At 51.5% G+C, this 12,066-nt stretch overlaps 1 protein-coding gene across 1 annotated transcript in view; it reads left to right on the top strand.

The window, feature by feature from the left end:
• Nucleotides 1-12,066, top strand: part of BANK1 (B cell scaffold protein with ankyrin repeats 1) — a 2,434,538-nt gene that overhangs the window by 856,414 nt on the left and 1,566,058 nt on the right. Inside the window, exon 6 of the mRNA XM_078676074.1 lies at nt 11,065-11,185. Within this exon, the coding sequence (XP_078532200.1) occupies nt 11,065-11,185 (121 nt within the window). The remainder of the gene's footprint in view (nt 1-11,064; nt 11,186-12,066) is intronic.

Genomic DNA, 12,066 nt, shown 5'->3' with positions numbered 1-12,066 from the left:
GTTTCCGTGGAACGCCGTCCTCCTTCCTCGATTCTCTGGACACTCATCCTTGGTTCTATGGGCCTCGGGGAAATCTCAACCTACTTCTGGGTTACCCTTACTCTAGAAGGTAAACCATCCTAATCTGCTACCAACTGGAAAGGCGGGATTTTACCTCTAGAGTCTGCTTACCATTCTCCAGAATCCCGTCACAGGTCGACTAGACCTTTTTACCTGCCATAGAGTGAATTAGGCAATCCTGTCTAATTAATCAACTACAATTTCTAAATCCCAATTGTTTCCCCAATAACCACTGACCAAAACTAAGTTTGAAAGGTTTATTACATAACCAAAAATAACTGCAGGTACAAACACCTCAGCAAGAGGTTCAAAAGATAAACAGGCACTAATACAAACATAATCCTACGGAAAAGTCTCAGGCGACTGATAAACAAGATGAGGATCAATTCCAGAACCATCAGACTGAACAGAATACCTATAACCTGAGTTCTGGTACTCATTGGGATAAAAGACATAAATCCAGGTTAATCTGTCCCTACACTACTCTAAGTGACATCCCTACTCAACAATAGCCCAACCTAACCAAAGGTGTCAGCAATGGTGACTTCAAGGAAGTTCACTCCCTTCTCTCCAAGACTAGAGAATCTGTCATGGCGAAGCTATTTACCAAGACCAACCACTCTCTCTGACTCCTCAGCCCATCTGCTCTGCCTCCACCCTTGGGGTGCTGTCCCTAATACAAACCCCAAAATGCAAATGACACGCCTTCAGATATGCCTTCTCCAAGGTGTCGATTACATGAAGTTTTCCACATTGGCCTTCTTCCATCCTCGTCCGTTAAACGTCCTTGGGTCTCAGACTCTCTGTCGCTTCCAGTTGTATCTTCAAATTCCTGGTTTACTCCTCCATGTCTGAGTCTAGCATTTCTAACTCTCATACTCAATGGGCCCTTCTACTCTACAATCTACTGGATGATGCACCTGCAAAAGAATATACGCACATAGGCTCACAGCCTAATAATGTTGCAACATTTTCTAAAGCCTCTTTCATAAGCATTTCTACCATTTATATGTCTAAGCAAGCATTTTCGTACAGGCCTGCGCTATGTCCATGAACTAGGCCTCAGCTAGAATTTAGGCCTTACGTTTAAACAATCAATTCTCTGAGTTCACTAGGCCTCCAACCTTAATGACAAATGCATTTTCTCTATATTCGACTGGTTATTGAGTACATAAGGCATGATTACATTTCAATTAGTCAATCTGAAGGCACATTAGTAAATCAATTAAACACTCTTATTAATGGTGAAAGTTTTCATTTCAAAGCATCTCTCTTATTGCCGCAAATATGAAATTGCACCTTGTAACCTTGGCTCTGCACATTTTCTGATACCAATTTACGTTAGCACTTTGTTATACTTTGCATCTAATCATGATTAAGAGTCCTCTATATATACGGGTGCTGACTACTTGTACATATGCTGCACCCCTACAGATTTCAATGTAAATGGCACTCTCTCATGTGTGTGTAGAGCGGGGTGCGGGACACACTAGTGTAAGTGTGGGTCCCCAGGGCCGTCAATCTTGTAGCGCTGGGATAGCGCTACTAATGACGGCCCTGGGGAACATTCTTGGCCAATCCATGAGCAGTGCTTCGGCCAGGGAGGGCAGGCCAGTGACGGTGATGCGCACGGCGCACCAGTGCCAAAATCTCTCTCGGCCCGCGCGGGGGACGGTCGGACTGTGTGTGTTGGCTGGCGCGCTGCTCCCCCTCTGCCCATAATTTAATTAGTATACTACAGCTGCCACCTGCCAGTGCCACACAGTCTTGTTGCCCTGTCCCGACTCCGTCTCCCGCCGGCCCTCTCCCCAGCACCACGAGCCTGCAAAACAGCATAGCCGTGGTCAGGCCTGGCCGTGGTGGTCGTGTCGTGGAGACGTACATACGCAGCAGCAGGTCGTGACTTGAGCAGTCACTGCACGCACCGGTGAGTCAGTCAGAAGGCCGCTGGCTGCGAAAATAAATATAAAAATATATATTTCGGATCGGATCGGATGCATTTGCATGCTGCAAATTCAATTGCAAATGAATCATGTGTTATGTGTAATAATGTTGTTACATTCATCACTCAGGCCTAATGTTGTAAATGAGGCGGAGGCGGGCGGGTGAATCATTATCTGTTATCTCCGACTCCGGACCGAGCCCGTAATCACGGTCGGCTGGAGAGTGGCGCAAAACACTGTGTCCGAGTGAGGATGGTTTGGATGATGGCACGGGCGGGGTGGGTCTGTTTGCTGCAGCAGGCCAGGCAGGCTAAAAGATCTGAGAGTAGATAAGATGGCGTTGGTGGCGGCCCCATGTCCAGTCGTCCGGCCTGTGACTGAGGTGCGGTGAGGATGGAATGAATCTATGATCTCCGAGTCCCTGCAAGTGAGCGAGGCTGGAGGAGCCTGGAGGAGTCTGGAGGAGTAGTAGGACACAGGAGAGGGGGTTAAGGAAGCACGAAGAGAGTGTGCACAGTGCAGAACTTAAGAGCAGAGGACCCCTTACCTTATCTATGCGTTTTTATATAGCGCGGACTTTACCCGAAGGTGTCAGAGCGCTTCACAATAGGAACAGAACTGATACATGAGAACATTACAAGTGAACAAATTACAAAAGCAAATGTTACATTAAATGAGGCAAAAGTGACAATCGCGAGGGGCGTGGCCAAGATGGCGGAGTGAGCGAATGCTTCTCTCCGGAGCTCCTCCGATCCGACTGGGCCCAAGCCTGAATCCTAGAGTTCTCCCCCTGCCACAGCACAGTGGAGACAGCGGGAACGAACGCCACAGCCCGGACTACCCACAGCGCATCGGGCCCCGGTACATCTGCGGTGGAGGGTGAGAAAAGGTGACGCGACAGCCGCCGCGGCAGCCGGAGGCGGCGAGCGAGGCGCCATCCCGAGAGTTGCGGCAGCCTGGCCTGGTCGGAATCTGAGCCTTGAGACCGGCGCGCGACAACAGAGCAGCGCCCGACCCTGCAGCGCAGCGCAGCCCGGTGATTTGGCGGGCACGGGGTATTGGAGCCCGGTGGCGGCGGGGACGACCGCCCGGACTGCTAATCGAGGCCGGGCTGCGGCCTACACGGGTGAGGCCCTCACCGATAGACGCCTGGGCGCCTGGTGGGTCCGCCGGGGCGGCCCCCGCTACGTCACCCGCCACACCGGCCCTTATCCGGGTCCCCCGCGGAGGCAGTGACAGAGGGGGACCCCGACTCACCTGGAGGGGCCCAAGGGAGCAACCGGCGCTGAGATCCTCCGCCGCCATTTTGTCTGAGTGCGCCCGGGCCTGGAGGAGCTCGGGGCACCGCGACCCGGCCTGGCCGGGCTAAACCTCCCCGAGGCCCGGCGGCCGAAGCCCCGATTTGACCTGGAACATCTTGGGTCGGCCTCGCTGGAGGTCCTGGCTGCATCGGAGGGGACAGTGCTTTGGAGGTGAGGAGGTTCACCCCACTGCGAGAGAAAGGCGGGGTGCAGGCGGACAAGCTCCGGCGCGGCTGGAGTCAGCGGCCATAGCGCGGCCTCCCCACCGGTGCACCTACCTCCGCAGCCCGCTGCCTGCTACTCCCGCCGCGTGCGAGTCACTGGATGCACGGTCATTGCTGGGCGGCGCCGACCGCCTGGGGGAACGAGCGGAGACCTGAGGGAAGGAGGCCCACGTGGCCTAGCCACGAAGCCCCGCGGCCGCCGCACTCATCTAGGACCGGAGCAGCGCAACTGCGGTCGGCCCCGAGCAGCGGGAACCCCCCTCGGAATGGCCGCCCAGAGAGGAGGGAAGAAGGGCGAGCGGACACTGCCCGAGATGCTGAACAAATCCCGGGCGAAAGCGGACAAGGGGCACCCATCGCTGGGCCAGTCGAAAGCCCAGCAGGACGCTGACACAGGTGAAACACCCATAACCCGCTCCTTTCTGGAATCCCTCTTCAATTCCCTTAGGGAAGACTTCCATACCCTGAAGCAGGAGGTGGCGGGCGAGGTCAGGGAGGTGCGGAGAGAAGTGGACAGCCTCGGGGAGAGAGTGGCCACCATAGAAGGCGCAAACACCGCCAGGGATGAGGAGATAGTACAGCTACAACAGGAGGTGATACGCCTGAAGGACCAACAACTGGACCTCCAGGCCCACACCGAGGACCTTGAAACTAGGTCCCGCCGGAACAACATTTGGGTCCGAGGCGTTCCATCCAAAGAAGAGGGTACCGATGTGGCGGGTTACCTGCGGGACTTGTTCCGCGACATCCTGGGCAAACCGGCGGACTTCCACATTCGGATTGACAGGGCCCACCGTGTGGGACTTGCGAGGCGGACCTCAGCCCCACCGCCGGACATCTTGGCCTTTCTTCCGGATTACCCGCTCAAGGAACGTATCCTTAGCGAAGCCAGGAATAAGCAGCCCTTGCAGTTCCGAGGTCATCCGGTGGCCCTCTATCAGGACCTGTCCGCTATAACGCTCCAAAAACGTAAGTCCTTTAAGATTGCGATGGACTTTCTGAGGGAACATGAGACACCATATGCCTGGGGTCACCCCTTCCGCATCATCTTCAGGTGGAATGGGACTTTGCACCAACTCCGCTCCCTCCAGGACACCTGCGGGGTGTTGGGGATCACGGCCACCGAGGAGGACATGTCCACCCCACGGCGGCGGCGTTTCACTAGGGATGGCTGGCAGCGGGTCTCGAGCCGTCGATCGTTGGGATCCAGTGCGCGCCCAGACCCACAGACTATCAGAGCGGATATGGTCAACGCGGTGCGGGAGGTGGCCAGAGACACTGCACCGACTGCCTGAGACTTTCTCAGGGGGAGAACACTTCAGCATCAATCATTTAGCAGGTATTGGGCTCTGGGGGGCGGGCGAGGGAGAGGGGCCTGGTGGCTGGACGTCCACTCAGGTAACTTCCACTGACTTGTCCCCTAGTGGGGCTGGCCTTGGACAATGATGTGCTTGGGGGACGACACTGAGATGTTCCTTCATAGTTTCTTGTTGGGGTTAGGGGGGGACCCAGGTGGGGCTGGGAGGGTTGATGGTGGGAGTTGGAGGGGGGAAGGGGGGACTGGGGGGGTGGGGAGATTGGGTGGGGGGTCCTCCTTGTCCACGAGCTCTGCACAGGGCCGTTTCTCCTGGTTCGCCTATGAGACCCACGCGCACAGCATAGCTTCTCCACCTGCAGGTTTGACATGACACGCCCGTTGACTATTCTCACTCTCAATGTGAGAGGGCTCAATAACCCAATCAAACGCAAAGCGATTCTTTCACTCCTGGAGCACTCCGGAGCGGACATTTGCCTCCTGCAGGAGACACACCTGCTCCCCAAAGACCACCATAGACTCAAATCACGCTCCTTCCCATGGCAATTCTTTTCCTCCGCAAATAAGAAAGTAGCTGGGGTAGCGATACTAGTGGCCAAATCATTTGGGGGACGGGTCCTACATAAGGAAGCAGAGATCAAGGGCAGGTTACTGGCACATCGCTTTCTCATTGCAGGGCAGACGCTACTAATAGGCTCCATCTATGCACCCAATGACGGTCAAGAGGCATTCTTACATAGGGCATTGGAGACGGTCACAGCCAACACGCACTCACACTTACTGCTGGGGGGGACCTCAATTTGGTGTTTCACAACACCGGAGATCGGTCCGGTCAACGCTCGGGCCAAGTGGGAGCGCTCTCGAAGGTGGGCCAGACCCGTCTTGCAGATCTGGGCCTAATTGACTTGTGGCGACAGGTACACCCACAAACCACAGCATACACGTATTACTCGGCGGCCCACAAAACGTACGCACGTCTCGATTATCTTCTATGCTCCTCCCAGTTGGCGTCCTGCACATGAGACGTCGAGATTCAACTGGCCTCACTGTCGGACCATTCCCCGGTGGTGGTGTCCTTCATGATGCCAACCACCCCGAGGCCCCAGCGGCACTGGCGATTGCGCGATATCTTACTACACAGCCCGGTCGTGCTAGAACGCATCAAGACTGCCCTGAGCCAATTCCTCGTTCACAATGCGAACGGCGACACCACCAAGACCACCCAATGGGCAGCGCTCAAGGCTGTCTTACGGGGCGAGTTCATCTCCCTAGCCGCAGCCAACAATAGTGAACGCGCGCAAAAGAGGGCCGAGATCACCCAACGCGTAGCAGAGCTGGAACAAATGCACCAGCGTACAGGAGCGGCCCGAACTTGGCGCCAATTATGCGCGGAAAGGAAGATGCTTGCGGCCTTGGATCAGGATGTGGCTGAATATGCCGCTCTCCGGCTGCGCCATGCGTACTATACCGGAGGGGACCGATGCGGGAGACTCTTGGCAAGTAGGCTGAGGGAGCAGCAGCAAAGGCAGCACATTTGGACCATCCAGGTTGGGGGTGGTGACCCGATAGTGGTGGATGGAGCGATTGCAGCTGCCTTCGGGGACTTCTATGCTGACCTCTATGAGGCAGACCGCTTAGACCTGCAATCCAGCCGGGACTACCTCCAGGGTGCAACCCTCCCTTCTTTAAATGAGGCACAGGCGGAGTTCCTCGATCGTCCCATAGGACTGGAGGAAGTGATTTCAGCGATATCCCGCCTCAAACTGGGTAAATCACCGGGACCGGATGATACTCTGCGGCCTTTTACAAGACGTTCTGCCCACAAATAGCCCCTTTACTGCGTGATCTATTCAACACTTTCGACCAACCAGGGGCCGTGCCCCCGGATCTACTAGAGGCCGCGATATCGGTAATACCCAAAAATGGCCGCGACCCCACCCGGTGTGGATCATACCGACCAATATCCCTGTTGAATATAGATCTCAAGCTATACACAGGGATCATAGCGAGCAGGCTCGCCCCTTACATGCAGCAACTAGTGGAACCCGATCAAGCCGGATTTATCCCGCAGCGGCAAACCAGCGATAACACTAGGCGAGTCCTCCATTTGATAGAGGCAGGGTCTCGAACGAGACCGGGCTGCATGCTCCTTACCATCGACGCCGAGAAGGCATTCGACCGAGTGTACTGGCCTTACCTAGACCTGGCACTGCAGAAGTTCGGCATAGGGGAGACTCTACGCAACCGGATTTTTAATTGTTATTGTCAGCCGACTGAGACGGTCAGAGTCAATGGCCATACATCTCCGCGCTTTCCAATTGGCCGGGGGACCACACAGGGCTGCCCACTGTCCCCCCCTGCTGTTCGCTCTCTATATGGAGTCGTTGGCACAACATATACGACAACGCGGCCTCATTGAGGGTATCCCGTTCGGCGGGGACACGCATAAGGTCAGTCTGTATGCAGATGATATTCTGCTGTCCCTGATGTCGCCGATGCAGTCCCTCCGGGCGCTCTTTGTGGAGCTTCACACCTTTGCTCTGGCCTCGGGCTTCAAGGTCAATGTAGAGAAATCGGAGGCCCTGAACATCTCCTTGCCAACTGACGTGTTGGCGGAGGCCAAGGCCGAGTACGACCTACAGTGATCCGCCTCACCCATTTCCTATCTAGGGGTTCTGTTGGCACCGACGGTACGAGCTACAGCAGAAGCCAACTACACGAGGCTCAGCACCCACCTCAATGGAGAACTCCGGCGGTGGAAACACCTCAAGCTCTCCTGGCTGGGCCGCATTGCGGCTACCAAAATTACTTTGCTGCCACAGATTCTTTACGTTTTTCAAACTCTCCCCCTACGCCCGCCGGCGGGGTGGCTCCACAAAACACAATCTGACCTAGCGCGGTATATCTGGAATGGCCGGCGCCCGCGCTTTAAGCATTTGATTGCTACACTCCCCCCCGCTCATGGTGGAGTGGGCATACCTGACCTCACCCTATACTTCCAAGCCGCCCAGCTGCGCACACTGGTAGAATGGCATCAACTAGAATCCAGTAAACACTGGCTCTTCCAGAACCAGGCGGTAGCGGGCCGGCCGCTGCAGGATGTCCCATTTCTACCGCGTCGCCATAGGCCACCCAATCTCTACGCGTCACAGATCACGAGCACGGTCCTGGGCACTTGGGACACAGTGGCGATACGGCGGGGCTTCACCTCATTCCCCTCCCCGATGACACCGATCTTCAACAACCCGGACTTCTCCCCGGGCCTTGACCCTCAGGCGTTTGCGATTTGGAGGACGACGCCCTGCAGAGCTGTGGGTCATATGTTTGACCTTAACGGTATTCTTCCCTTTCCGAAGGTGAAGGAGGATTACGGCACACCGGAATCCGACCGCCTGCCATATCTACAGGTCCGTCACTGGGTTCTTCATCCGTCCATTAAACCCGGCGCACAGCGACACCTCACGCCGCACGAAAAATGGCCGTTGACCCGTACCTCCGATAGAAAGCTGCTCTCAGACTTGTATCAACACTTGCTACTCACTAACATTCACTCCTACAATGCAGGGAGGGTCAGGTGGGAGAGAGACTTTGTGAGGGCACTTACTCACAAGGAATGGGAGGGCATATATCACAGAGCCCGCCACTCAGCCTATCACATGGGCCTTACTGAAACGCTGACTAAAGTGGCCACGTATTGGTATCACACACCGGAACGCCTACACCGCTGGGACTCCCGAGTCACTGATCGCTGCTGGAGGGGATGCGGGGAGCACTGGACCCTAGAACACCTACTCTGGAGCTGCGAACGTCTGCAACTTTACTGGACCACAATCCTCGACTTAATAGATATGCACCTAGACACTCAACTTCCCAGATTCCCTGCCTATGTGCTGCTTGGCCTCCCTAACGCCTTGATGTAATCCCTGAAGTCCTTGAGGGGGAGACTCATAGTGATCGCACTGGGAGCAGCGATACAGAACATTGTGGCATACTGGAGGGATGTTCAGCCTCCTCAGGAACTTGGGTGGTTACATAGGCTCTGGACGATACTAGGGATGGAGAAGCTATCACTGGCAAAGGCCGGGAGGGGAGAGGACTTTGCAGAACTTTGGCGGCCGTTCCTGACCCTACTCACCGGGGAGTTCAGGGAGCTGAGCTGTCCCCGATACCTGCGGCTGCTGCGCTTGGCGGATACCCCACTCACAGACCCTACAACACAATCTCGTAAGCCGAGAGCTCAGAGGCACGCAACCCCCCAGGAAACGCTTTAAAGTGGCATCAGTCTCCTGCAGCTCTTTACTCGTTGGACAAGGAGGGGGGCGGGATGGGTGGGGTTGGGGGGGGGGAATTGTAGGGATTGTCACTGTTCTGCTTAACAGCACACTACATTCGAAGGCGGCTCCCGAACCCTAACAACGCGGCCGGCCCAGTTGGGTTGTAGGCGACTTGCTGTGTGTTACACCAAATGAACTGGGCTCATCGCAGACCTTCTTACTTGCTTGTATTATCATGGGTAGGTCCGTGCCACTTCAAGCACGAGCCGTTGTACCTGTTGTGATGTTTTCTTGCAATAAAAAGATTTAATCCTAAAAGTGACCACCGCCAGCCAACAAAATACAATAGGTAGCAAAGTTAATACAAGTTCTTTTATATCGAATGCATTTATTCTTCTAGCCTGGATGACGGGGGAGAGAGTAATGGTAGAAAAAGGGAGGGGGCGGCATTTTTCAATTCTCGCCTAGGGCGGCACAACACCTAGAAACGGCTGCACGGTTCAAGTCTTAAGGCCGACTAGGCAACTGTCAGAGCAGATTTTTATTTAATAAAGATTATTTTATTAATATGAATGTTGTGAGTGTAACCAAAACTAATTTGTTCCAATTTACAGAACTGCGTTTTTTTTCTTATTTTTACCAAACTAGACCCAGACTCCATCTTGTATCCTAAACATGGCCATGTTTCCATTTCACGACCCCATATGCAGTAAAATGTGTACTGAAAGCATTGAGGAATGTAATACGTTTTGTAACCCTGCTCTGTATGAATGAAAATGTTTTTTTAAGCTTTAGAAAAACATTTCTTCATAAATGTTGCTGTTTCTTCCATTCTTCCGCGCCGAATTCAGTGGCCACATTTTGCTCACCTCGTGCTGATTATGTGATTCTTTCTGTGTATTTTCTTGTAAAAAAAAAAGCTCATTTTGGAAGTGAGACAGACACGGGTTGCTTTCCTGATTCTTAGAGAGCACTCTCCTATTGATTTATTGCATAATCAAGACTTATAAAATAAATCATTCTTGAGGGCTCCCCTAAGTCAGATCTCATGATGCATTAGTGATTTGTGCAATTTATTTGAGCTTTATGTTAATTCCCTGTATGTGATTTTGATGAATTTTGAGACTAAAATATTTTGCCTTCTGTAACTATAATACAAACCTTCACAGTGTCTACCTTTATACCGTATCTAAAGAAGACTTACATAATTGATTATGCTATTTAATTTTCTGACATTCCAATCTACCCAGGGACATATTTCCTCATATGTTCTTGATTACAACACCTCACAATCCTGTTTATGTGATTTAGCTTTAGATTATCTGATAACATAGCATCAACACGACCAAACATTGATTTGTGTCATCTTTATCTATTTTGTCCAGTTACATCCTTATAGTGTGTTCAGCTTTTCTCCTTGACCCCACTACAAGAAAGGTGACCGCCATACACACTCTTCTTTGACTTACTGTGGCTTATTATGTGATGGGATTCAAAGACGCTTTAATAACATGGCTCATATTTAATGTAGAACCGTTCAGAATGGCTCTATGTTGTCTAAAGCCAAAGATGACGTTAATTATTCACAGGTTTTACCTGTATCACATAGTTGTGTTGATTGTAGACAGCAGACTTAATTCTCAGAAGATTCATTACTGAGGAAGCAGATATTTTAACCTGACATTCGAAGTGGTAACTCCTAATAAAATTATTTAAATTGTTAGCTAGGTCAAGAGAAGGGCTCATTAAAGAGATGCGATGTCTTTATTTGAGACCGGTAGAAAGTGTTCAACGCTTCATTTTATGTCACGGTGCACTTTAATTGAGATAGCTTAAATCCCGGCTTCGCATGGCTAACTGCTTCTGCCCTTTGGATATCCTGCTCTCCTCATTTGGCGGTAATTCATCTAACATTTTACTGAAATATATTCGGTCTTTTCAATGCAGGCTTTTAATGTTGATTCACAAGAGAAGCTTGACGACATATTGACCGATTCTCTGCGGGGTAAGATGCCTGAAGGTGAAGTCAGCAACTTTCTTGAAGATGCTGTGATCCAAAACCAAGACAGTGAGTTGTCTATTCTGCACATTTCTTCATGCTGCTTCAGATTCATGAAGTAGAAATGACTGTGATATTTCAAATGTTTCAATGTGTGCTGTCATCTTTGTCAAGTGGAGACAGAAGTTTGGTCAAGTCTTAAATCACATTCAGAGGTGGCATATAACTTATTTTTTTCATGTTATGTACATACTTATTCATCGTAAGGATCATTCAGTTTATTCTGAGCACTATGGGGCATATTATCAAGAAACGGCGTTAATATTATCACCGTTTTAGCGGCAGAAAGCTGCCGCTAAAGCGCCAATAATGGGCTTGATAATATGCCCTTGAGAATTCCCATAGAAGATGTTCTGGTGTGAACCTGGGCTTCTTTGTGAATCCGCAAGGGCATATTATCAAGCCCATTATCGCCGCTTTAGCGGCAGTTTTCTGCCACTAAAACGGCGCTAATTTTAACTCCGTGCTTGATAATATGCCCCTATATTCCATAAAGTCGTACAAACTGAAATTTAAAATACAGAAACTAACTTAAAAACATTCCAGCAACATATAGCAGGATACAGACATTTTGCAGTAATAGACTTTATATTTCAGTAGAACAATGCAGATTTTTCTAACGAGAAAAGCAAAGGAAAGTCCTAATTCTATTAAAGACAAAGAGGCAAATGTCATGCTAATGTAACCTGCTACTTATCGTATAGAAGTCACGAATCACAGAAAGCTACACTTCCCAGCAAAGCCTGGGTCATACATTATAGTTTGGGTGGAAGTAAAACCACCAATCAGTCATAATTATATCTTTTTTAATATGAATCCCTAGTAACTAACAGCCTCGTCTTGATGTGAAGACAATTACACCCCATGAATAAAATAGAAGAACAATATTA

Source organism: Lissotriton helveticus, chromosome 2_1, assembly GCF_964261635.1.
Source record: "Lissotriton helveticus chromosome 2_1, aLisHel1.1, whole genome shotgun sequence".
Classification (NCBI taxonomy): domain Eukaryota; kingdom Metazoa; phylum Chordata; class Amphibia; order Caudata; family Salamandridae; genus Lissotriton; species Lissotriton helveticus.
This window is presented reverse-complemented; position numbering and strand designations above follow the sequence as displayed.